Source organism: Rosa chinensis, chromosome 6, assembly GCF_002994745.2.
Source record: "Rosa chinensis cultivar Old Blush chromosome 6, RchiOBHm-V2, whole genome shotgun sequence".
Lineage (NCBI taxonomy): Eukaryota > Viridiplantae > Streptophyta > Magnoliopsida > Rosales > Rosaceae > Rosa > Rosa chinensis.
This window is the reverse complement of record NC_037093.1, coordinates 68069668-68093441: the sequence shown is the minus strand read 5'-3', so window position 1 is coordinate 68093441 and position 23774 is coordinate 68069668. Positions and strand designations below refer to the sequence as shown.

At 40.0% G+C, this 23774-nt stretch overlaps 4 protein-coding genes across 4 annotated transcripts; 3 read left to right on the top strand and 1 right to left on the bottom strand.

Moving 5' to 3' along the window:
- The first annotated feature begins 1169 nt into the window (after window positions 1-1169).
- Window positions 1170-3716, top strand: LOC112173340 (putative GATA transcription factor 22). Its single transcript, XM_024310951.2, has 3 exons — window positions 1170-1761; window positions 2448-2891; window positions 3089-3716. Exons 1-3 carry the CDS (start codon window positions 1519-1521, stop codon window positions 3494-3496), a joined length of 1095 nt encoding a protein of 364 aa, XP_024166719.1. The 5' UTR covers window positions 1170-1518; the 3' UTR covers window positions 3497-3716.
- A 3457-nt stretch (window positions 3717-7173) lies between these two features.
- Window positions 7174-12338, top strand: LOC112169891 (glycine dehydrogenase (decarboxylating), mitochondrial). The gene is made up of 15 exons (XM_024306983.2): window positions 7174-8418; window positions 8606-8848; window positions 8949-9026; window positions 9117-9217; window positions 9298-9493; window positions 9628-9753; window positions 9906-10091; window positions 10177-10290; window positions 10485-10637; window positions 10846-11034; window positions 11168-11245; window positions 11331-11456; window positions 11530-11628; window positions 11751-11868; window positions 12003-12338. Exons 1-15 carry the CDS (start codon window positions 7174-7176, stop codon window positions 12092-12094), a joined length of 3144 nt encoding a protein of 1047 aa, XP_024162751.1. The 3' UTR covers window positions 12095-12338.
- A 2035-nt stretch (window positions 12339-14373) lies between these two features.
- Window positions 14374-20332, top strand: LOC112169660 (serine/threonine-protein kinase EDR1). The gene is made up of 13 exons (XM_024306722.2): window positions 14374-15108; window positions 15594-16034; window positions 16269-16378; window positions 16669-17693; window positions 17769-17809; window positions 18128-18196; window positions 18347-18447; window positions 18629-18707; window positions 18796-18894; window positions 19031-19099; window positions 19255-19304; window positions 19381-19557; window positions 19735-20332. Exons 1-13 carry the CDS (start codon window positions 14671-14673, stop codon window positions 19835-19837), a joined length of 2802 nt encoding a protein of 933 aa, XP_024162490.1. The 5' UTR covers window positions 14374-14670; the 3' UTR covers window positions 19838-20332.
- A 584-nt stretch (window positions 20333-20916) lies between these two features.
- Window positions 20917-22985, bottom strand: LOC112169661 (2-oxoglutarate-dependent dioxygenase DAO). The gene is made up of 3 exons (XM_024306723.2): window positions 21932-22985; window positions 21476-21791; window positions 20917-21350 (listed from the first exon to the last, which is right to left on the bottom strand). The coding sequence occupies exons 1-3, from the start codon at window positions 22264-22266 to the stop codon at window positions 21102-21104; spliced, it is 900 nt and encodes a 299-aa protein (XP_024162491.1). The 5' UTR covers window positions 22267-22985; the 3' UTR covers window positions 20917-21101.
- Between the last annotated feature and the right edge of the window lie 789 nt (window positions 22986-23774).

The following is a 23774-nucleotide window of genomic DNA, read 5'->3' as shown; positions in this document are numbered from 1 at the left end:
AGAACATACATAGATGAACATCGACGTTTGGAAACAAACAGTTCTGGATAAATGGCTACTCTAAATAAGTTTCATCTTCGTAAATCTGAAGGTTCGTATTGAGGTTAAATGAAATCTGCAGGCTAGGGTCATCGAAAGATGTGATTTCTGAAGCAATTAAGCTGGGTAGTCTAACGTACTGATGGAGCTAGCTAGCTAAGGTTGATGGAAAAATGTGTGGGGCTAGGGGACTAGGAGGTTGGCACTGTCGCTGAGCCTGTACAAACTTTATGTGGTTTTGGCAAAACATGCACGTAAGGCCTAACTGGAGATAGACGTATACGTCTACATTCCGCTATCTATCCATGATCTATTCATATCTCTATCGATCTGCACCGTTTCTATATCTTATCTCTCCTTTGTTTATTTCCAAATCGATCCTTGGATATATTTCTCTCTAGCTAGGTTGAAAGATCTAATATATGAGATAATTCTTTCATGTTCAAAATGATATACAGCTTATATCTATTTTTTTAAGTGTGTGTATATAGAAATTAATCGTGTATAATTCATGTATATATGTTGATTAGGTTGTACATATAATCTGAAGAGTAGAAAAAACAATTTAGCCGCAAGTTATCTTTAAATTATACAAGTAGTTACTAACATATTACTCTAATAGTTCAAAGCTTTATTGCAGTACTTGGCTACTCCAGTAGACCTGAATACTGAACAATAGTATTAGAGAACATTAAGTTGCGTAGGAGGTCAAGTTTTGAAGCGTTTAATGACAGAGTGAAACTGATGTAGGTATCCTGCATACACCAAACAAAGGCCAGTGTGCAAGTACAATCTTGAGACGATATGCGCATGAACATTAAAGATGACCTTTTTAGAGGGACGATTTCATTTCAACCTAAAGAATGAATTGTTTCTATCACTGGATTAAAATTTTTGATGGACAGAAAATTGGAGCTTCGTGACAAGAATTACGTATCTCTTAAATCGGACAACATGTGTGGGTTTTATACGTACATGTGCATCACTTAGCTGCTGTCTAGTATGTACTTGAAGTAAGTTTTTGAAATATATATATATATATATATATATATATATATCAATATGAAATATATGAAGGGGTGAAGTCAATTTAAGTAGCTAGCAGAATGAATTAATAGGGCTTTGTCACATTATGTGTCCTAATGGGGTCAAGTAGTGAGTAGTAGCATTCTACACCTCCTTTGAACTTGTCATTTTGTATGCAACTGGCATGTCTGGCCTGGGGTGTTGTCTGTGTGACATGAACTAGTCACGAGAATGCCTTGCAGGCTCTCTCTCGATCCGTCTTGCCCTTTCTTGATCGATCTCTCTGCTTTTTGCCTTTTTGTATAAAGTCTATAGTATCTCTTCCGAGAAATCTATCATCCCTATCTGATCAGCTACCCTTCTCTGATCTAGATCGAACAGGTCAAGTCTCTACGTACCGTAGGTACTCTTTATTGTCCTTCTTTGCTGGAAAAACACCCAGATACCTCCATCATGGGGAGTACTCCAACATATCTGAACCCACCATCCTTTCCTTTCTCCCTTGAAAATTTTGTAGCAGATCAAGCAGCACAGGATCAACGCCTAAAACTCTTCATCTCATCATCACTACCATATGGCGGTGCTTCTTGTTCTCTCTCATTTCCTGCTTTCTTTGACTCCCTTACTGATCAGTCGGGGATCTCTAGTACGAGTATTACTGTAGGAGATCAAGCCCTACTATATAAGGGGCAAAGGGTAAGGACGTGTATATAATATATATTAGAGTTGTGAAATATATTAATTCAATGATAATCTTAGCTTGGATCGTGGTTTAATCTCTGTGTTGTTGCCTCTTTAAATTCTCAGCTGATTAATTTGATGAACTTCTGTTCGAATAGCTATCTCAATAGCCTAATGCTTAATCTCTATTTGTTATATATATATATATATATTTACGGAGCGGTTCCAAAGAGGACGTCCGCACTATTGCTAAAGTGCGGACGTCAACACAGCAGCCTCGATCAAGCTTCGACGGCGGGGCGCCTCTTGCCGGATGGAGGCCATGGGTAGGACGGACCGGTTTGCAGTCGGGTGGAGTCGCAGGCGAAGAGGTTGCAGCTCTGCCCAGAAAGTTGTAGTTGCAGGTCGAGTCGCTGCCCAGAACCTGCAACCTCCACCTCCTCCGACCTCGATCGCTGCCCAGAACAGTCTGGGATGCCTCCGGCCTCCATCAGCCAAGCCCCGAGCAGCCATCGCCTCCTGGAACGCGGCTGCTGCGTCGCCGTCCGCACTTTAGCGAAGTGCTAACGTCTGCTTTAGAACATGCCTCTATATATATATATGTGCATATGTTACATGATTTTTTATGTGGCTTTTGAGAAGTGAACTATCTTCTTCTTCTTCTTCTTTTGATATTTTCTTTTTCTTTTTCATCTAATTAGGCAAATAAGAGCATATGGCAAGGTGAAACAAGTTATGATCAAGTATGCTCATCCTCTTCTTTAGTTCATCCTGTGTCCGATGTTAGCAACGAGGAGTACCGTAAGTTATCTGTATCCACTGATCAAATAATAGAGAATAATGAAGACCATGAGAGTAACACCAATAGGCCAGTAAAGTGGACACCCTTGACGATGAAGTTGATGCAAAAGATGACCCATGAACCGGATCAAGTGCCTGAAAAAATTCCCCTTACTTATAAGTTCCAAAGTGCTCGTCGTGATGATCAGCATCGAGAAACTAATACCGGCGAAACCAGCAGCAGCAGCAGCTTAACAATTTCCATTAACAAGAGTAGTAGCAGTATAGTGTCTGCCGTTAGGGTTTGTTTGGATTGCAGCACCAACACAACCCCACTTTGGAGGAGTGGTCCTCGAGGTCCCAAGGTTAACTGTCTTTCTTCTATCTTTGTAAATGAATGTGCGCGTTGCATACATACATATACATACACATACACATGTACTAACGTACATACATAGTTACATACAATACATATACATGCATGTAAGAGGAGTGAGGACACATACTAGCTTGTGTTATTTACGGCCACATATACGGCACTAATTCATGGTCTTTGGTGCAGTCACTATGTAATGCGTGTGGAATTCGACAGAGGAAAGCGAGAAGATCCATGGCTGAAGCTGCTGCTGCTGCTGCTGCAACTGGATTGGCAGGTGGGACCAACGGCCCGGCCGCTACTTCAGCTGCTACTACCGCCAAATCATCATCTATGAGTAAGGGTAAGGGGAAAAAGTCACGACAAAACCACTATGTCACAGTGAGTTTCAAGAAGAAAAGAAAACTCATCATGACCGACGACAGTACGAGTACTGCAGCACCTAGCATACATTACAAGAGAAATGATAAACAGCTCTGTAATTTCAAGCAGGTAGCTGCTTCTCCACCATCAGCACTATTTCCTCGAGATGTTGAAGAAGCTGCTATCCTGCTAATGGACCTATCTTCTGGCCCAAGTATGAACCACTCTTGATCGATATTCGATTAGCACTGTACTTCCTTTACTTCCCTGATCGATCTTTTAGCAAGATTAATGTAGCTAGCTATATCTTCAAACCAATCTAGCTAGTTGGAGAGAGAGATCTTTTTGGAAACATGCTTTTTGATTTTTGCGTTGTTTATAAACTTTCTAAAGGGACGTTCCCACTTCCATGGAAAAAGTCTTTGCAGAAACTGTAGCAGTAATTTGTTTATGCTAAATTTACTAGTATCTATGGATCGGAAAGAACAATTTTTAGATTCACCCCTAGAGTGAATTAGCATATTCACCCCCATTGTTGATTAACATACTTTTACTTAATAAATTTATGATTAACATACTTTTACTTAATAAATTTATAATCCAACGGTCCATATCTTAAATTAGCATTTAAAGATCATCTCTGTAAAAAATCAATCGAATCGGAAATCGTTTAATTATCTAATTGAACCAAACAAATGGATGGTTCTAACAATACTTACTACTATTATGATGAACCGTCCATGTATTTCATAGAAATGAATAGCTAAAAGGTCCTCAATTTGATTGATTTTTTACAGAGCTAATCTTTGTATTATGTTGGTGAGAAGCAAAATTCACCACCTCAGGTAACCTACGACTCTAATTTTGAGAGAAAAAGTCAGAGCTCCTAGGTTTCCATTGAAACTTTGGGTTTTCTCGGTTTTGGCTACGCGGTCTCGTCTGGCAGCACCCTGGCTCTGACGCAGGCCTCTAGCCTCACTAGTGTTTGGTGGTCGTTGTCGGACGGGTTTTCAGTGTGTTCGTGGGGGTGGTGGCGAAATCATTGCAGGCAACCTTTCTCTGTCTTGGTTGATGTCGGCGGTATATCTAATGGTGGTTTCAATCTGGTCAAGGGTGAGGCGTGACAGTGGCTGCGATTCCATGGTCGAGTTGCACAGACTTTGGTCCAAAACTGGATCGCTCGGCGTTGGGTGGGTAGGTGAGGTTGGTTTGCGTCTCGGTTGGGTCGGGTTTGCTGTGTTAGAGGTCGACGGGAGGCGGCATGGCATATGGGTCAGAGGAGGCTTTTGGCAGCTCTGTTTTGTTGGCATGGAGGATGGCTATGGTGGCTGCGCTTTGATGTTTGGGGCCTACCACAGAACAGATTTGCAATAGGGTTGAGTAATGTCACCAGTATCAAACTAGCGACGACGGCTGCCATTGATGTTCCGATGACTGTAGCTTGGCGGCGGATTGTGGGTTGCAATGTTTTCATTTTGGTTTTTGTTAGCGTTTTTTTTTTTCAGTTAGTTTTTTGGTTAGGGTTAATAAGTCGTTACTCCTTGGAGTTAGGGTTGTGTTCCTACTCTTTTGAGCTATTAGGTCTAAGTGTTATGCCATGTAAATGGTGTCATTCCCGAGGACAATCTGGTTCTACTTTGGTTTACTATGGTGGTCGATTTGCTGACGAGCGATCCTTTACACGTGGTCTGGTACTTTTTGGACACGGTGTTGAAGAGGACGCAGTCTTTTTGCTGTTGACCACGAGGTACTACTAGGACTTTGGGGATCATCGGTTCAAAGTAGCTTTGGAAAGAGGTGTTTTGTGGTTAGAGTTTGGGCCTATTGGCCTGATGGTATTTGTAACCGCGGTTTTTGGGGTTTCGGTCTATGTCCCCCCCAATGTTTGCTTTTCGTTGGATTGAATAAATATTATATTTTTCCCTAAAAAAAATAAATTTGTATTACGTTATACAATATAAATGGTTGGATTATAAATTTATTAAGTAAAAGTATGTTAATCGACAATGAGGGTGAATATGCTAGTTTACCCTAGGGGTGAACCTAAGAATTGTCTGAAATGACAGATTCAACTTGATTGAGAACTGCTTTCAAATATCAATTCCCTGCTGTTGGATAGTCCTCGTCATAAAATTTGTAAAACTGAGCTCGCATAAGATGAAATTGAGCACTAAGCCCATGAATGAAGGGTAGTTAAAGGCTATGAAACCTCATGGCCCACTTGGACACTGAGAGTGACCTTCTTGGCATTTGAAAGGGGATTAATTAATTTGAGCCGACATTATTAAGTGAAATTAAATATTGGATGCCCTCTCTCGTTGGTACATACATGTAACTTTCACATGTAATTGACAGATACTTGTGATCGGAAATATAAATGAGAAAAACGATTGTTACTTTTAACTCTTCTTCTCAACGAGGAAGTGAACACACTAGAGAACAGAGCCTTGGCCACAATCCTCCAATATCATAACCAAAAACAAAGAAAGTGGCTATATGAAGCAAAGAAACTATGTATGTCCTCTAGAGGCCAAAACATCTCCTACACTTAAAAGCTCATTTAAGGTGTCTTAAAACAAAAAAGATAATTATTTTTTTAAAGTAACAAAAAAGATAATTAGAACATGATTGACTGATCATTAGACTGTTTAAACGAACACAAGCTCATAATGCCTAACAACACCATGATCGTGTGTCGAGCCATATATATCTTTACTAATAAATACGTTATTTTTGTGTTGGTCAAAATTTAACAAGATAAATAATTCCAATCTCGTTTATATCATCATTTTCAATTCTTTTGACCTAACTTTAGGATAACAAACAACTAAAATGTCGTGTAACATCCAAAGCATCTAGTCTAATACCTAACTTAAAGTCATCTCCTTATACCATTAGAAATTTACAATCAAAATATCAAATAAGATATGACAAGGTCATCTCCTTTTTTCTCTAGAGTTATTGCCTTTCCATTCCGGATTTCCACTCACCAAGTCCTTAGTCTCCTTGATTGGTGCCCTAAAAATGTGGTCAAATCACCAACCGTTGATTTCTACATGATAGTTGATCCCCATAATAGTTCGACAAATCTATGGTCATAGACTCATAGATACTCAAAGTCAAGACCAAAAACAACCTCAGCCTGGCAAACGTCATAACCATATCATCATGTCAGCCACAGCCCACAGGACATCTCATCTCTCAAGTCTCAAGGATGATCCCTCCCATTCCTTCCTTCCCAAAATTACCACAACTACCCCACTTTACCAGACTCACAAATATCAAATAACCCTATAACCCCAAGTGTGATTTTTGAGTACTATGGTATTTCTATCACAAAACTAGCCCTCAAGAATTATTTTCTCTCTCCTTTTGTTCTTATTGTCTGTGAGGTGAGACATGGAGATAAGCAGATTGTGATAGAGAATCTGCCAACAAATAATGAAAAGATTCTCAATACTTCACCAAATCAACAACCAGATATTCAAGCCTCATTTTCCCCTCCTCGACTGAAATTTCCGAAACCATTCAGATCCACTGAAACTCAATCCCATTTGCTTCAACACCTTCCATACATTCATGATTCATGAACACAAAACTTGTAATAGGCTTTAAAACCCAACAAAAAAAAAACCTGTCTTTTTCTCTCTAGGTGCGCAGACACACCCACCACCCACCACCAGATCTTGAAAATGTTCTTCATTTTTATATATAAATTATTATACCCATATATTTATATATAGACAAAACCCATTTGATTGTGTGCTCTCACAAACCCACCAACTGGTTCACTCACTCCAATGGAATAGCTAAAAAAGAACCCACCTTTGATAAACAAAAACTTTCAATAGTCACCAACCGCCCCTGTTTTCCAAAACAGAGAGTAGTTTCGTCGTCTCCATATTCCAATGGAGCGTGCTCGGCGATTGGCGAACCGGGCTTTCGTGAAGCGCTTGGTTTCCGAGGCCAAGCAGTTTCGCCAGAATGAGAGCTCCTCTGCTCTGCTGGGGTCTTCCTCCCCTGTTATGTACACACCTTCAAGGTACGTTTCTTCATTGTCTTCATTCATGCGCACAAATCCCAGATCAGATTCGTCGCTAGGCAAAACTGGCATTGCCGGGTCACAACAGACCCGGTCCATTGCCGTCGAGGCCTTGAAAAACAGTGACACCTTCCCTCGCCGCCATAACTCAGCTACCCCAGATGAGCAGACCAAAATGGCTGAGGCTTGTGGGTTCAACAGCCTCGATTCTCTCATCGATGCCACCGTGCCCAAATCGATTCGTCTTGAATCGATGAAGTTCTCAAAGTTCGATGAGGGGTTGACGGAGAGTCAAATGCTCGAGCACATGAAAGGTTTGGCTTCCAAAAACAAGTTGTTCAAGTCGTATATTGGGATGGGGTACTATAACACTTATGTTCCGCCCGTGATTTTGAGGAACATAATGGAGAATCCAGCTTGGTACACCCAGTACACTCCGTACCAGGCTGAGATTTCTCAGGGCAGGCTTGAGTCTTTGCTTAATTTCCAGACCTTGATCACTGACCTTACTGGCCTTCCCATGTCAAATGCTTCATTACTTGATGAGGGAACCGCCGCTGCCGAGGCAATGGCCATGTGCAACAATATTCTGAAGGGCAAGAAGAAGACTTTTCTTATTGCTAACAATTGTCACCCCCAGACTATTGATATTTGCAAGACTAGAGCTGATGGTTTCGATCTCAAGGTCGTGACAGCGGATCTTAAGGACATTGATTACAAGAGTGGTGACGTTTGTGGTGTGCTTGTTCAGTATCCGGGGACTGAGGGTGAGGTGTTGGACTATGGGGAGTTTATTAAGAATGCTCATGCTAATGGTGTCAAGGTTGTGATGGCCTCTGATCTGTTGGCATTGACACTTTTGAAGCCGCCGGGTGAGTTGGGGGCCGATATTGTGGTGGGTTCTGCTCAGAGGTTTGGTGTGCCGATGGGGTATGGAGGTCCTCATGCAGCATTCCTGGCCACTTCTCAAGAGTACAAGAGGATGATGCCAGGAAGAATTATCGGTGTTAGTGTTGATTCTTCGGGGAAGCCTGCGCTGCGTATGGCCATGCAGACAAGGGAGCAACATATCCGAAGGGACAAGGCTACCAGCAACATTTGCACTGCTCAGGTACAATACTACTTTGTCTTGAACTTGGTCTGTGATTTTTTCATAGTGCTGCATGAGTTGATTTAAGTTTACAATTGGCTGATAGTAGTCTTGACATGATTTTTGTGTTGTATCTGGTCAGCTCATTATTGTTGTTGACATTAGTTTTGTATATTTCATTTTGATCGGAAAATTTGTTATTTTATAGGCTTTACTTGCAAACATGGCTGCTATGTATGCTGTTTATCATGGACCTGAAGGCCTTAAAACCATTTCCCAAAGGGTGCATGGTCTTGCTGGGGCCTTTGCAGTTGGATTAAAGAAACTTGGGACTGAAGTTCAGAGCCTTCCCTTCTTTGACACTGTCAAGGTTACGGTTGGTGATGCACATGCAATTGCTGATGCTGCTGCCAAGAATGGAATGAACTTGAGAGTACTGGACTCAAAAACTGTAAGTTTGTCTATATTTTTGTATCAATTATTTAACCAAGAGGTCACCAGGGTATAATGCTCTACTTGATGAGATTACTGAAATACTTACTGCCTTTCAGATCACTGTTTCGTTTGATGAAACAACTACCTTGGAGGATGTTGATCAACTTTTCAAAATTTTTGCTTTGGGCAAGCCTGTGAGTATTTTCAGACTTTTATAGACAGATGGTATTTGCAATGGTTATAAATTGCATCCATTGAAGTAATATCTTCCTTTGTATTGTCAGGTCTCTTTTACTGCTGCATCTCTTGCACCAGAAGTAAAGACTGCTATCCCTTCTGGACTAACAAGGGAGACCCCATATCTTACCCACCCAATCTTCAACTCGTATGTCCCTTACCAGATAATCTCAATTCTCAAAATCTACTATGTGAAAACTCCCCTGATTTTCAATTGCTCTCTATTAGGTATCATACTGAGCATGAGTTGCTACGATACATTCACAAGTTGCAGACAAAGGATCTTTCATTATGCCACAGTATGATTCCATTGGGATCCTGTACAATGAAATTAAATGCAACAACTGAAATGATGCCAGTGACATGGCCTAATTTCTCAGACATTCATCCTTTTGCCCCTACAGAACAAGCTGAGGGTTATCAGGTAATTACAAGTGTTCACTCACTAGTAAATTTAACAAGGTTGCAACTATTAATATTTTCTAAGTTTTGTATGTGTTGTATTCCTTCATACAAATAAATTATTGATATTTTATCTTGTCAAATAATAAAACACAGGAAATGTTCAGAGATTTGGGTGATCTATTGTGTAGCATCACTGGGTTTGACTCTTTCTCATTGCAACCTAATGCCGGAGCTGCTGGAGAGTATGCTGGACTGATGGTTATTCGGGCATATCATTTTGTATGGGCACACTGAGCCTTCCTGTTTCCCTCTTTCTAATATCTATCAGCATGCATGTGTTGTCCAGCAAAATAAGCATTTTAACTTCAGGCTTTTGAGGCTATGACCTACAGTTTATTCTCTTGACTAATCATCCACTAATACCACTGTAGGCAAGAGGGGATCACCACCGCAATGTGTGTATTATACCTGTTTCTGCACATGGTACAAATCCTGCTAGTGCTGCCATGTGTGGAATGAAAATTGTCACTATTGGAACTGATGCTAAGGGAAACATCAACATTGAAGAGCTGAAGAAGGCTGCTGAAGCAAACAAGGACAACCTATCAGCTCTTATGGTAAGCATCCTATTCAGCAAGAGGTTTATAAAGACAGAGAAATTATGTAACGTCAACAGGCTTTTGACCATAATTCAAATTCCAGGTGACGTATCCTTCAACTCATGGAGTGTATGAAGAAGGTATTGATGAGATCTGTAAGATAATTCATGACAATGGAGGTCAAGTATACATGGATGGAGCTAACATGAATGCACAGGTCTGTATGTCATCTATTTCTCTGTAAAGGTTATTTTAGTCTGCTGGTGTTAGATTTAAGTTGCATGGTTGGACTAGATCTTGCAGATTTAAATACATTTAGCTAAGGTCACATACAATAACTATCTTCAAGCAACAAATGTTGTATTGGACTAAATTTTTGTCATTATTTATCAAAGCTTTTCGTTATTACAGGTGGGTCTGACAAGCCCGGGTTGGATTGGAGCTGATGTCTGCCATCTGAACCTCCATAAGACATTTTGCATTCCACACGGAGGCGGTGGTCCTGGCATGGGTCCTATTGGTGTGAAGGCTCACTTGGCACCATACTTGCCTTCCCATCCTGTGGTATAATTCTCTTTGCATGTTGAATATTTCATGTAATTCTTCCCTATTAATGTGAATCTTAGCAAATACGAGATTTCATGAATTTCTGGAGCATATTTTACCTGCATTCATTTCACAACTTCATGACGATTTCTGGTAATATTTGTTGGCTGACTATTTTCATCAGTTGAATACTTAAATTTCTAACTTCTGTGCAATCATACTGAAGGTTCCTACTGGTGGAATTCCTGCCCCAGAAAAGTCTCAGCCACTTGGTACCATCTCCGCTGCACCTTGGGGATCTGCACTTATTTTGCCAATATCATATACTTATATAGCTATGATGGGTTCCAAGGGACTCACTGATGCATCAAAGATAGCAATTCTGAATGCAAACTACATGGCAAAGCGCTTGGAGGTACATGCTTGTTCCTTCATTTTTTTTAAAAGTTTTTGAAGGCCAAAAAGCGGATCAGCATAGAAATTTTAGTCTGTTATTTTAGTTTTTGCTCTGTTTGCTCATCTTGTGTCTGTTATTTTTTTTTTTACAGAACTATTACCCCATTCTTTTCCGGGGCGTCAATGGAACCGTTGCCCATGAGTTCATTGTTGACTTGAGAGGCTTTAAGGTATGTGTATTTTTAATATGTGCTTCGATTTGTTCACTTCTGCTCATTCTCTGTGTAACTGAACTTGGCTTTTTTACTTTTCTAGAATACTGCTGGAATAGAGCCAGAAGATGTTGCCAAGCGTCTGATGGACTACGGATTTCATGGACCAACAATGTCATGGCCAGTTCCTGGCACTCTCATGATTGAACCAACAGAAAGTGAAAGCAAGGTACACCCCAGAGAAAGAAACTTTTTATCTGCTGTTTCTTTAGGGTTTATAATAACTCGAATGTTACTGGCAGGCTGAGTTGGACAGGTTTTGCGATGCTCTTATCTCCATCAGAGAAGAGATTGGCCAGGTTGAGAAAGGAAAAGCTGATATTCACAACAACGTTCTGAAGGTGAGAAAACACACTCACTAGTAGCATATTAGCATTGGCAACTACATTTTCACTTAGGCTGAACTAGTAGCACATTGGAACTTCAAAATATAAAGCAAAAGCACTAAAACCTTTGAATGCAGGGAGCTCCTCACCCGCCATCACTGCTCATGGGAGACACATGGTCAAAGCCATATTCCCGGGAATATGCAGCCTTCCCAGCTTCGTGGCTCCGTTCTTCGAAGTTCTGGCCTACCACAGGTATGCGATTTATACAGAAAGAACTTCTATGTTAGTATGGAAGCTGGCACCATGAACTGCTTGTTGTGCATTCACTTTTCTTTTGCCTTGATCACTATCCGATTGATGTTGTATCTTGTTGACTATTATATCAGGACGTGTTGACAATGTGTATGGTGACCGCAACCTCATCTGCACTCTTCAACCAGAGCCTGTGGAGGAAACAGCAGCAGCAGCCACTGCTTAATCTTCAGCTCCATCCATTGCTCGTCGTCGCCACAAAAAGTCTGGTCATGGATAGCACCAAATGAAGTCCACATCTTCCCTTCTCTTCACAAAAAAAGAAATCATCATCTCCTTCTTCCACATTGTACATAATTTTATCCATATCTAAATACACATACAGCCTGCCATAGCTGGTGACATTCATTTCCCTATTATGATGATGACGATTAGCTTTTCTAATAACAACTTCTGTTGCTATTTTGCAACTCAGATGTTGCAATTATAATTTCTTCGTTTTTTTTTTCCCCTCGTAGAAAAAAAAGAAAAGAAAAGGTAAGACGGATGCATCTCATCTATGGTTTTCATGACCTTGGAATAGTCTCCAAGCCTTTGTTTTTGGTAATCAAGTTGGTCTAGGATAAACCCGATCCCGGATAATTGAGGACGACTTCTTATAATAAGAGTCGGTGTAGTCCCACCTCCACCAATTAGGATTAATTAACAATTAATTATAAGCTAAATACAATACTATTATCACTAAGCTGAGCTTGCGTGTATAAGTTCTAAAAAACAAAGGGGGGAATTTTTTGAACAAAGACATATTATTATTGATAACAAACTAGCAATTAGAATTGCCCAATAACATCCCATATTAAATGTGAAACATGCGACATATAGGAATGGTCAATATCAAAAAAATAGTATGAGCTAAAAGGTGAGCCCACTTTATTAGCCGGACGATTAACATAAATTAAGGAAAAATTAGAAAACCCCTGTAACAATACCTTAGCCTCCTCCATAATATATTTGAGAAATATCCTCCTCCTCCTCCATCAAACAACTTTAATTTTTCTGTCTTTTGCACTCTTGAATAGTTTTTTCCCCCTACAATGTAAAAATCATAACAGCTCTATTGTTCAATGGTATCTCCCGAAATTCGTGACTTTTTGTTGTAGTTTGTCTATTCTTGTATCAAAAAAATAAAAAAAGGTATCTCCCGAAAAAAAATTGAAAATAAAAAGTTCTGTAAAATAATACGAGGATTGGTGATTGATGAACATGGACATATAGTGATACGGATTCGCTACAACAGAAGTACACGCCTTATGATGCACCCGGCGCCCCTATTCCCCACATTGTGTATGAATTTCAACTTCAAGCTATGACTATCCCATTGCTCCCACGGAGGCTTTGGACCATACCCTGCATCAATGATCAATCGTGATCATGATAGATTATGGATCACATAGCGACGTATTTACGAATATTTGCATACCACTTCTGTCCTCTTTCTATCCGTCTTACTCTAGCATGCTTACTAATTAGAGATAAAAATTGGATTGAACAAAGATAAGATGAGTGACTAGATTCAAACGTGAAAATAATGCATAGTGGTCATATAAAAGATTTATTTTCATAGTAATCAAAAAGTCACTGAGTGACTCCTATTTTACTTTTTATGAAGCTTAATTTTAATGATCACTCAAAAATCTATATACGTGTTACTGTTATCGAACACTAAATCTTACCATATAAAAGTTGCGTGATTCCTTGTTTTAGTACAAATATAATCATATCTGCATTGTTCATCTTTTATGTTTTAATTATATTTTTAGCTAAAGCAATCATAAAAATGTATACGTGTCAATGTGGTCGGACGTTAAATAATATTGTGTCAAAGTTGCCTAATTCTCAGTTTCATTACAATCTAACAATATATGGATTGTTCATCTCCTGTTTTTTCATTATAGTTTTGGCTACAACAATCATAAACTAAAAAATTCGAGCAAAAAAAAAAATTTATAAACTAAAAATCAAAAATCTACCAACTATTGACCATCGACTCTCGTCCTTATTCATTTCGCACCTTAGCTTCACCAAACGCTCAAAAGTTCAATTATGTGTTACCAACGGCGGACTCACTTTCCAGTTGTCGAATTTAAAAATCTCATTGCTACCGGACAATATCCACGTACAATAATTAACATAAGAGATGCGCAATGTAGTTTCCGGTCATTATATATCACTAAAAACTCCATCCAAAATCAAGCACTAAGCCTCTTCCCTTTCAAATCCATCTTGTTACTATTAGGGGAGGCAACAAGACCCAACCACTAGATCTCCATCACATCACACTCAACGGTCTATGATCCAAGAGTGGGTAGGAGTGTCCATGGGAAGGAAGTGAGGAGGAGCATAGTAGAGTAGAAGAAGGTGGTGGGAGAGTCCTCGACTTGTTTGGGTTGAGTCCTAAAAAGATTAGTTTAGTTTAATTTAATCGTTTGTTTAGTTCAAGGGGTTTAATACAGAGCGTGTTAGTGTTGGAGGGAATGGCAAGGGGGTGGAGAGAGAGAGCGGTTAAATATAAGTCCTTCCTCTCCCACTCTCTCTTTCTTTCTCTCTCTAAAAGCGGTGGTAGCTTGACGAAGAAGAAGGGTGCGCAGGTTAAGCGAATCTGCTTTGTTTCTAGTGGGGGGGGCGTAGCTTAGTTTAATCCAGTAGACACACAAAGGGAAAGAGAGAGAAAGAGAGAGAGAGAGAAAGAGAGAGAGAGTTTTTCAATTTTCAATTTTTTTTTTCCTCCATTGATGATCTTCGATGTCGAAGATGAAGCACCTACTGAGAAAGCTCCACATCGGCGGGGACCAGAGGCTGGCCGAGACGACGGCCGCGGTGGCCCCGCCGGTGGTGGCGAGTCCGGGGACGGCGAATCTCAACCCGACAGCGTCGTCACCGGCGTCGTCGTCGTCGGGGTCGGCGACAATGGGGAGAATCGCGGCGCTGGAGTCGGTGAGTGATCGGACGTCTGGCGACGGCGGGGGGAGCGGGAGTGGCGGAGGAGGCGTGGATTTCAATTTCTTGGAGGAGGAGTTTCAGGTACAGTTGGCCCTAGCGATTAGCGCTTCCGATCCCGATTCGCGCGACGACCCTGAGACGGCTCAGATCGACGCCGCGAAACGGATTAGCCTCGGCTGCGGGGCGACGTCGCTCGCCGACGCACAAGCCCCTTTTCAGATACTTTCGCTTCGCTACTGGGTAAGCTCTTTTCGAATGAATTAAATTTCGTAGGGTTTCGTTATTTTGATGCATTTGACGAGTTTATCTGCGCCAATTGAGAGTGGATCAGGTTTTGTTTGTAAAACTTTCGATACTAGTGATTTGCATTTCGTAGGGGAGATAGCAATGGCGTTAGGATTGTGGTTAAATGGAGTTGCATAGCTGAATTGTAGATTACGGTTCCATTTTAGTTAACAATTTCCTGGTTAAATGGTGTTAGGTGTGTGCCTGCTGTTAATTATGGGATTCTACTCGGTTATTAAGTCTCGAAAAGAATGTTGTAGATAAAAAGATTGCATTGCATACCAGTATAAGTGAGAAGGATCAATCATGGAAGGTTTAAACGTGCATTTTTTGCATGTTTGTATGATGAACATTTGTAAATGATGATCCGGTTCTTTAATATTTTGTCAATTCTGAGGAAAGTGGGTTCTTAATAATCTCATTTCTGTGTTATGATGCAGAGCCATAATGTTGTAGATTATAATGAAAAAGTGGTGGATGGATTTTATGATGTGTATGGAATTACCTCGAATTCATTTAGACAAGGGAAGATGCCATTGTTGGTGGAATTTCGAGCGGTATCGGTTTCAGATAATGTTGACTACGATGTCATATTAGTTAACCGTTTTGTTGATACTGAACTGCAACAACTTGAGAAAAGAGCATATGCTGCATCTCTAGAGTCGGGGATTTCTCAACATGGTCTACTTTTAAGTGGTTTGATTCAGAAGATTGCTGATATTGTTGTTGATAGAATGGGTGGTCCAGTTGGAGATGCGGATGAGATTTTAAGAAGGTGGAAAATAAGGAGGCATGAGTTGCGGAGTTCAATGAACACTATCATTCTTCCCCTCGGAAAAATTGATGTTGGACTTTCACGCCACCGGGCCCTGCTCTTTAAGGTAGTGACAGATTTTAAAGCTCACCTTAATTGTCAACCTGAATCATTGGCAAATTATGTGCACCATTCAACTTATCTAGCATGTTGTTACTTTTTTTTTTCCTTTCAAAATCCGACTATAGTCCCTTTCCTTTTGAAAAATTGGTCATTACCTTATGCTTAAGTCTTATGAAGGTTTTCTACGCCTTTGAAGGAATTTTTGCCGTAGTTAATTCTTTCTTGCCTCTGGTTTTAGGTATTAGCTGATAAGATAAATCTTCCATGTATGCTGGTCAAAGGTAGCTACTACACTGGTACTGATGATGGAGCTGTAAACTTGATTAAAATTGATAGTGGAATTGGAAGGTAAGGTCCTCTAACTCTTGATCTATCTTTATGCATAATTTTCTGGTGAAACTGATTCGTTAAGTTTTCTGTTTTACATGTATTCTCTGCATTAATGTTCATTTGATGCCCATCTAGTTTTAAGCTGTTAGGATTTGAATTTATGATCATGTTTAAATGAGAATAGTAGAATCAAAGGTACATGCGATTTGTTTTTACCTTGCTCGTACAATTCCATTCACATTGATGCATGCTTAAAATTTTCTGAAACTTTTATTGATCTGAGTGAATGTGTTTGCCATACTATGCAGCGAATATATTATTGATCTGATGGGTGCTCCTGGAACACTAATTCCTGCTGAGGTACCTACTAGTCAGCTCCCAAATTCTTTTTTTGCCATAAGGAGCTTTCAAGATCCCACAGAAATGCCTACAGAGTTGCCCAAAGATCTGTGTTTACTACAAGCTGAGGGAACTGCAATGTCGGCAGCTCCACCTGGTCTTGAAAGAGCTTCCACATTTGGCAGCTCAAGGTCAGAAGAAACATCATATGCAGGTGTTCAAACAAAAGATGACCAAAGAAGCGTCGTGGATGAAAATCAAATTGAGATTCTTAAAAGTGAGCTTGAGACTCCTCTTAAAAGTAAATCATGTGGAAGTTCATCAGGCCCATCTGGGAAAGCTACATCTGCACAAAAAAGAAAAGTGAAAAATGTATCAAGGTATGTCATCAGTGCCGCAAAGAACCCAGAATTTGCACAGAAACTACATGCTGTCTTGTTGGAGAGTGGTGCATCACCTCCTCCCGACTTATTTTCAGATATGAATCCTCAATACCTGAATGAAGGTAAATTGCTTGGACAAATCCATGCAAATGGGGAACTTGTAGATGAGGGGGTTCATGATTATCTGGTTAAACTATTGTCAAGCAGTGATCAATCCTCTGCCGTGGATGTAGCTGAACAACGGAATGAGTGGAGGACCAATGCTTTACTCTCTGATAATGTTGATGAGGGATTTGTAATGGTTTCTGGCAGAACTGGTGAAACAACCCAGATTGGTGCTATAAATTTAGATCCTGCTTTTGGTAATCCCCCAAGAATGAATGCAGAAGCTTTTCATGAGGAGAAAATTCATGATATATCCATGGTCTCTGGAACAACTTCTGCTAACACTCAATTGGGCAAAGAATCTGTTGCTCAATCAACGCAAACAGCCAATAGCAGTCTGAATGCTGCTTGGGATAGTCACGTTGATAGGTACCCAGCGTTGGGAGAAGTTGCGGAGTGGGAAATTCTATGGGAGGATCTTCAGATTGGAGAGCGCATTGGCATTGGTAAGAATCCATGTGGTCGCTTAAATCTCACATTCGTTCTTAGAAATAGGCTCACATGAATTTCTTGTCTTATAGGTTCATATGGTGAGGTATATCATGCAGATTGGAATGGCACTGTAAGTATTCTTCTTATTGCTCATTTTTAATCTTATTCCTTGTTATTGTTAGTGGTTAGACATGGAGCATTAACAGGCAATATTATGTTAACGGTTTGATCACAACAAAAATTCTAAAATTTGCAACACCCTTTTTTGAAAAGAAAAAAGTAATAATAGTAATGATGAACTTATTATCTTCATATTTTGCTGCTTGGTTTTCTTTTTGAACAAGAACTGTTGATTGCATTACCACATGAGACTGATAATTCTAGCATATGGCAATGGTTCTTTCATTGGAAAGTCGTTTATCGGTCTGTGTTGACTTTTGAATTACAGGAAGTAGCTGTGAAGAAATTTTTAGATCAAGATTTTTCGGGTGATGCATTGGTTCAGTTTAGATGTGAAGTAAGCAGCAAAACCTAAAAGAAAAGCAGCAAGCCTTAACTTTTTCTATATCATATTTGTTGATTTATAGAAGCCTAAGATTTTTTTTAATTTAAAAAAAAATCTATAGGAGTTGGTTTGATGTCAGTGTTTCCTACTTTGTTTCTGCAGGTAGAGATCATGTTAAGACTTCGACATCCAAATGTTGTGCTTTTCATGGGCGCTGTTACTCGCCCTCCCCATTTCTCCATCCTGACAGAGTTTCTTCCCAGGTTGATTTTTAATTCTTATATACATATACATATAATTTAAAGTACGAGGAAGAAAATAATGATGTAGAACATAACTCTTACCTTTTCTACTACCAACGTAAGGCTTGTTGCAACTGAGTCTTTCTGTTACCTGTTATGTCTTATTCTCTCGTTTTGACACTTGAACTTTCACTGGGTACAGGGGTAGCTTATACCGATTACTGCATCGTCCAAATTCTCAACTTGATGAAAAGAGGCGAATGAGAATGGCTCTTGATGTGGTAAAAACCTTCTTCATTTGTTTATCTATTTATTTATTATTCTGGTCTTTTTTTGATTTGTTAAGCAAATCTCCCTATATTTATGCAGGCGAAGGGAATGAATTACCTCCACACCAGCAATCCTACAGTTGTGCATCGAGACCTTAAGTCTCCAAATCTCCTTGTTGATAAGAATTGGAATGTGAAGGTCAATTTCAATACCAACACTTACATTCTCAAGTTCCTTTCAGTTTCTATGCTTTCTTCTTTCAATCAACATAGAATGAAATATCTACCGACGGCAGAAGAGTTGATTTTTTCCCTTAAATATCTTGTTTGTTCAGGTTTGTGACTTTGGGTTGTCACGTACGAAGCACCACACTTATCTGTCCTCAAAGTCCACTGCTGGAACGGTAATACTAGTTAAGAGTGAATTTTCAAGACAATATCTATCTGTTTATCCCCTCATGTAGGCATAACCATCCTGATGGTCTCTTTGTTTAAAGAACAAAACCTTAATAGGTGCCTTTTTGTTTTCTATGCTGATTGTGTACTGTTGGGAGTGCAGCCGGAATGGATGGCTCCGGAAGTTTTAAGGAATGAATTAGCTAACGAGAAGTAAGTTGCTTGAAGGTGGTTTAGCTGGAAATTTTACTCTTCAGCCCTCATTACAATCAGCTTTGCTTGCTTGCAGGTGTGATGTGTACAGTTTTGGTGTGATATTATGGGAATTGACTACTTGCTGTATCCCATGGAAAGGATTGAACCCAATGCAGGTTGTTGGGGCTGTTGGATTCCAAAATAGGCGTCTTGAAATTCCGGATGACGTTGACCCAGTGGTTGCTGAGATAATACGTGATTGTTGGCAAACGTAAGTTTCAAATTCTATATGCAAACAATAGGTTTGGGAAATACTGAGTCTCAGGGGCCAAGTTGTTTCTTTAATTACTTGCCCCCCGTAATTATAGTAACAGCATATTACAATAGTCGGACATATGATTTATTCACCGTGTGAAGTCTAATTACCACTGTTTTGCTTTTTCTGCAGAGAGCCAAATCTACGGCCTTCTTTCTCCCAGCTCATGGTCCGACTCAAGCGTCTTCAACGGCTTGTTGGAAGAACGAACTCTGCAAGTCAAATGACTCGATAACCCAAAAAAAAAAAAAAAAAAACAATGTTTTACTGTGAGAATAATTGAAAATGGTCCTTGTCTCAAAGAGCCGGGGCAGCAGAAGTTCTTCTCTTCGATGTGAAGAAAAAAGAGAGAATACTGGTTTGGGGAAGTGTTGGCTCAGTCGAAGTGGGGGCTCAGCACAGCCAAAATGAAGATCAGTCTTTATTGAACAGAGTGGACATCCTCCTAATTAAAACTGCACAAGGGCAGTGGAGGTGTGCCATTGAAGATGAGTCTTCAGTAGTGATAGTAAGGTTGTATCAGCCAAATTGTAAGAAATTTCCTTGAAAAAAAAAGTAGGACAAAAAAAGAAAAAAGCTGAAAAGAAAGGAAGAAAGAAATTAATAATTCTTAATTGTATTACTGTAGAGATCCTATTCGGGAATTGTAAACATATGATCTCTGCATGTTATTGTGAAAAGAGCAAGTACATTCGGAAAAAAAAAAATGAAAAAAAAATATTTATGTGCACTGCCATTGTTTCGGTCTAATTTCTCCCAGTTCTGCGAGTATTAAGGATCCAAGTATTATTTATTGTATATCAGATACATGAAGCAAACTAATTTGAGATTAGACAGAAAAAACAGACTAGTTCGATTTTTGATTTAGATTTAGAGGTAGACCGATTATGCTTATTGTTGGCGCTTCTCATTTGTCATTGAATTACACAACTTGGCTAAAACTGGAGAAGATAGAGAGCAAGTGAAACAGAGTGCAGAGTGAGGCCACCATGGCCACTGCACTTGGTACACACAACCCCAAATTTCCTCTTGCCAATGTCTCCAATCCCAAACCCCAGACTTCGCCACCGCCACCGCCACCGTCACAACCACTGCTACCGAACCAAAATACCCTTCTGGTCGTGGTTCTGAAACGGTGGCCCAGCAACCATTGCAATGACAGGGCACTTAATGCTTGTAATGGTTCTGGAACACCGAGTTTTATGTTTTTTGAGTCACATTCTCAAAATAGAATATGTGAGATTCTCTAGGCATTTAGAATTTTCACTAAAAGATGTGCCATAGCTAGCATATGAGAATTCCCCCATTTACCAGAGGAAATTGTTCATGTCTGTAGAAATATGTTTATGGTAGCACAAAAGTCTGCCATGTATACAGAAACCCTCTTGATATTTCAAAAGCTTAATGACAACGATTAGGCTTAAATGTTTGAATAAAAGAACAGAAAAAAAGTTTCCTACTTCACTGATTTTGTGTTCATTTCCTACAGAGAGCCCCATTTAGGACTTGATGCGCAGAAGTTCAAGAGCTTCACCGGCATGCAAGTATTTGGAAAGTCTGAGCTTCCTGTACTCTTCATGAGTGACAGGGACATACAGACGGGGGTGATCCGAATCAACAAATTCTGGTGGGGCTTCCACTGCTTCCTCCTTTGGTCCCAACAGAAATGAAGCAATGGAGACTCGAATGGTGGCTTCCCTGCATTGAACTCTATGCTTGACATTGCACAGCCTCCCATTGCTCCATGCCTTAATGTAAATACCAGCAACAACAAGATGCATGTAAGAATAAGAATTTTGGCTTATCCTACCTAATAAAAAGCAAATTAGCTAAAGTTACTCACAACATAATCTATGTTTACCCATTTACCTACCTTAGCCGTGTCTCCCAGATTGACAATGAGAGTGCCTGGATAAGGATCAACTGGTACAAAAGCACCAGACTTGTCCATTACTTCAAGACCACCAACATTTTCATCGTCTTGAAGAATTGTCAGAAATCCCGCATCTGTGTGTATCTGAACTCCGGAAGATCCAACGGATTCAGGAGTGAAGTTGTACTTGTTGATCCTAAACTGGCAAGCCCATCCCTTCAGAAAACCACTCCACAAGCCGAGACTCTCTGCCAACTTTTGCCCTATATCCACCATCTGCTCATAAACTGCTCCTGCATACTTCTCGATCACCTCTCTGCACATTCAATAACATACCAAATTCAGCAGAACACTTCAAATAATGTACATAACACATGACTCCAGCAGCTAGACAATCATCAAAATATGAACAATAAGTAGAAATATGATGGAGTTAGCAAAGCAGCCCTGGCTAACCTCTGGTAGGAAGAAGCATGCAACTGAGAGCAAAAGGTCTGCACAGCCTGAGATGAGCCCAAGTCATAGAGACCTAAAGCCTCATAGAGCGGGTTGACCTTGCTCGGTGCCATGTAGCCACTGCCAGCTATGACATCAGTGTTGTTCTTCTTGATCTCCATGGGCAGATCAAGGAGAGATCTTACCACTATCTTCATCTCTGCCATCAGAGGCAATGGGATCTTGTGGTTGAGAAGCCGGAAGCAACCCCATTCCTCTGATGCTAACCTAAGCTTATCGTACTCACCAGAAGCAGGAAACTGACTCAGATCAATCACTGGAATTGGATTTGCCATTTCTCTTCACCTTTGAATACTCTCACTTTAATTCTCTGGCTGAATACTCACTTTCTCTGGCTATGGATACTAAGTTTGGGACAGTTCAACTTATAGTCGATTAGTCTCTTTTCTTTATTGGGATTAACGTGATATCTTGGAATTTTTTCTCATCGTTCCTGCATTGGTTAAAGCTGAACTAACACGCCGGCGCAAGAGCAAGAAACTCTAGCACGACATTTTCTGATTTGAATCAAGGCACCTATGCCATTCCCATCATTCTTTTTCCTAAATAAGCTGCAGGACAAGCTCGTCTCCTAACACCAAACGGAATCATCGTGAACCCTTCACTTCGGCATCGGATATATTGATGCCACTTTTTAATTTTCTTCTGATTACAATATCACTCTTAATTAGAAGTTTAGAACCCTAAAAAGCTCTTGTATTTCTTGTGCTTTTAATTTTCTTCTGATGACAGTGGCTTCCTCTTGTACTTATCACCTGCATATGGTAATGACGGATTCAAAATGCATAGGATGAGAGTTTTCCCATGCTACCTCTTTAGGCAAACTAGCTTCTAGCCAAGAATAAGTTAGTTGCTGCAGGATGAAGACTACAAGTTAAAGCCAAAAGTGAAATATGCTCAAGCAGAATGAATGTTAGCACACTTGGAAAAATATAATATTGGAAAACAGAGAAAACCAACTTTTACGCCACAGTGCATCTATAGCTTAAACTTCCACTCACTTCTGAGGCAATCAATCTTACTTTCTGCCCACCTAGGTCTAGATTAAAAGCATTGGTGCACATTTTTGACCCATGCCAGTACATGCACCTTCTCCCTTTTGGTTTTCTCACCTGCTAATTCACTTCAAAAAGAAGAAAAGGAAGAAACCACCACGAAATGTTAAAGAAATTAAATTCCTTAGATTTTCCAGTCAAAATATAATTAACCAGCTTGACAAGGAAGGTACCAACAACGTACAAGAGTAGTTCATATTCTCTTATTTTTCTTCTTCTTCTTCTTCACCTTCTTCATCATATTCCTTACATCCCACTTTCACTTACAAATCTACGGCCTTCTTTTTCGCACCTCATGGTCCGACTCAAGCGTCTTCAATGGCTTGTTGGAAGAACGAACCTCTGCAAATCAAATGACTCGATGACCCCCAAAAAAAATAAAAAATAATAAAAATTGTGAAAACAATTGAAATTGTTCCTTGTCTCAAAAAGCCATGGCAACTGAACTTTTTCTCTTCGATGCAAAGAAAACAAGAGTGCTGGACTGAGGAAGTGTTGGCTCAGTCAAAGCGGGGGCTCAGCACAGCCAAAATGAAAATCAGTCTGATATCCTCCTAATTAAAACTGCACAAGGGCACTGGAGGTGTGCCATTGAAGATGAGTCTTGAGTAGTGATAATAAGGTTGTATCAGCCAAATTGTAAGAGATCTCCTTGAAAAAAAAGAGTGTGACATAAAAAAAAAAACTGAAAAGAAAGGAAGAAAGAACTGAATAATTCTTAATTGTAC

Bases quoted from the DNA above. Each gene is read 5' to 3' on its own strand.
- LOC112169891 (XM_024306983.2), top strand. From the start codon at position 7,174: ATGGAGCGTGCTCGGCGATTGGCGAACCGGGCTTTCGTGAAGCGCTTG. The intron at 9,754-9,905 runs GTATGGGCACAC...ATACCACTGTAG, and splicing joins TTATTCGGGCATATCATTTT to GCAAGAGGGGATCACCACCG. The intron at 11,869-12,002 runs GTATGCGATTTA...CTATTATATCAG, and splicing joins GAAGTTCTGGCCTACCACAG to GACGTGTTGACAATGTGTAT.
- LOC112169660 (XM_024306722.2), top strand. From the start codon at position 14,671: ATGTCGAAGATGAAGCACCTACTGAGAAAGCTCCACATCGGCGGGGAC. The intron at 17,694-17,768 runs GTAAGAATCCAT...CTTGTCTTATAG, and splicing joins TGGAGAGCGCATTGGCATTG to GTTCATATGGTGAGGTATAT. The intron at 18,708-18,795 runs GTAAAAACCTTC...ATATTTATGCAG, and splicing joins TGAGAATGGCTCTTGATGTG to GCGAAGGGAATGAATTACCT.
- LOC112173340 (XM_024310951.2), top strand. From the start codon at position 1,519: ATGGGGAGTACTCCAACATATCTGAACCCACCATCCTTTCCTTTCTCC. The intron at 1,762-2,447 runs GTAAGGACGTGT...TCATCTAATTAG, and splicing joins TACTATATAAGGGGCAAAGG to GCAAATAAGAGCATATGGCA. The intron at 2,892-3,088 runs GTTAACTGTCTT...TCTTTGGTGCAG, and splicing joins GTGGTCCTCGAGGTCCCAAG to TCACTATGTAATGCGTGTGG.
- LOC112169661 (XM_024306723.2), bottom strand. From the start codon at position 22,266: ATGGCAAATCCAATTCCAGTGATTGATCTGAGTCAGTTTCCTGCTTCT. The intron at 21,792-21,931 runs GTTAGCCAGGGC...TTGAATGTGCAG, and splicing joins CATGCTTCTTCCTACCAGAG to AGAGGTGATCGAGAAGTATG. The intron at 21,351-21,475 runs GTAGGTAAATGG...ATTTACATTAAG, and splicing joins ATCTGGGAGACACGGCTAAG to GCATGGAGCAATGGGAGGCT.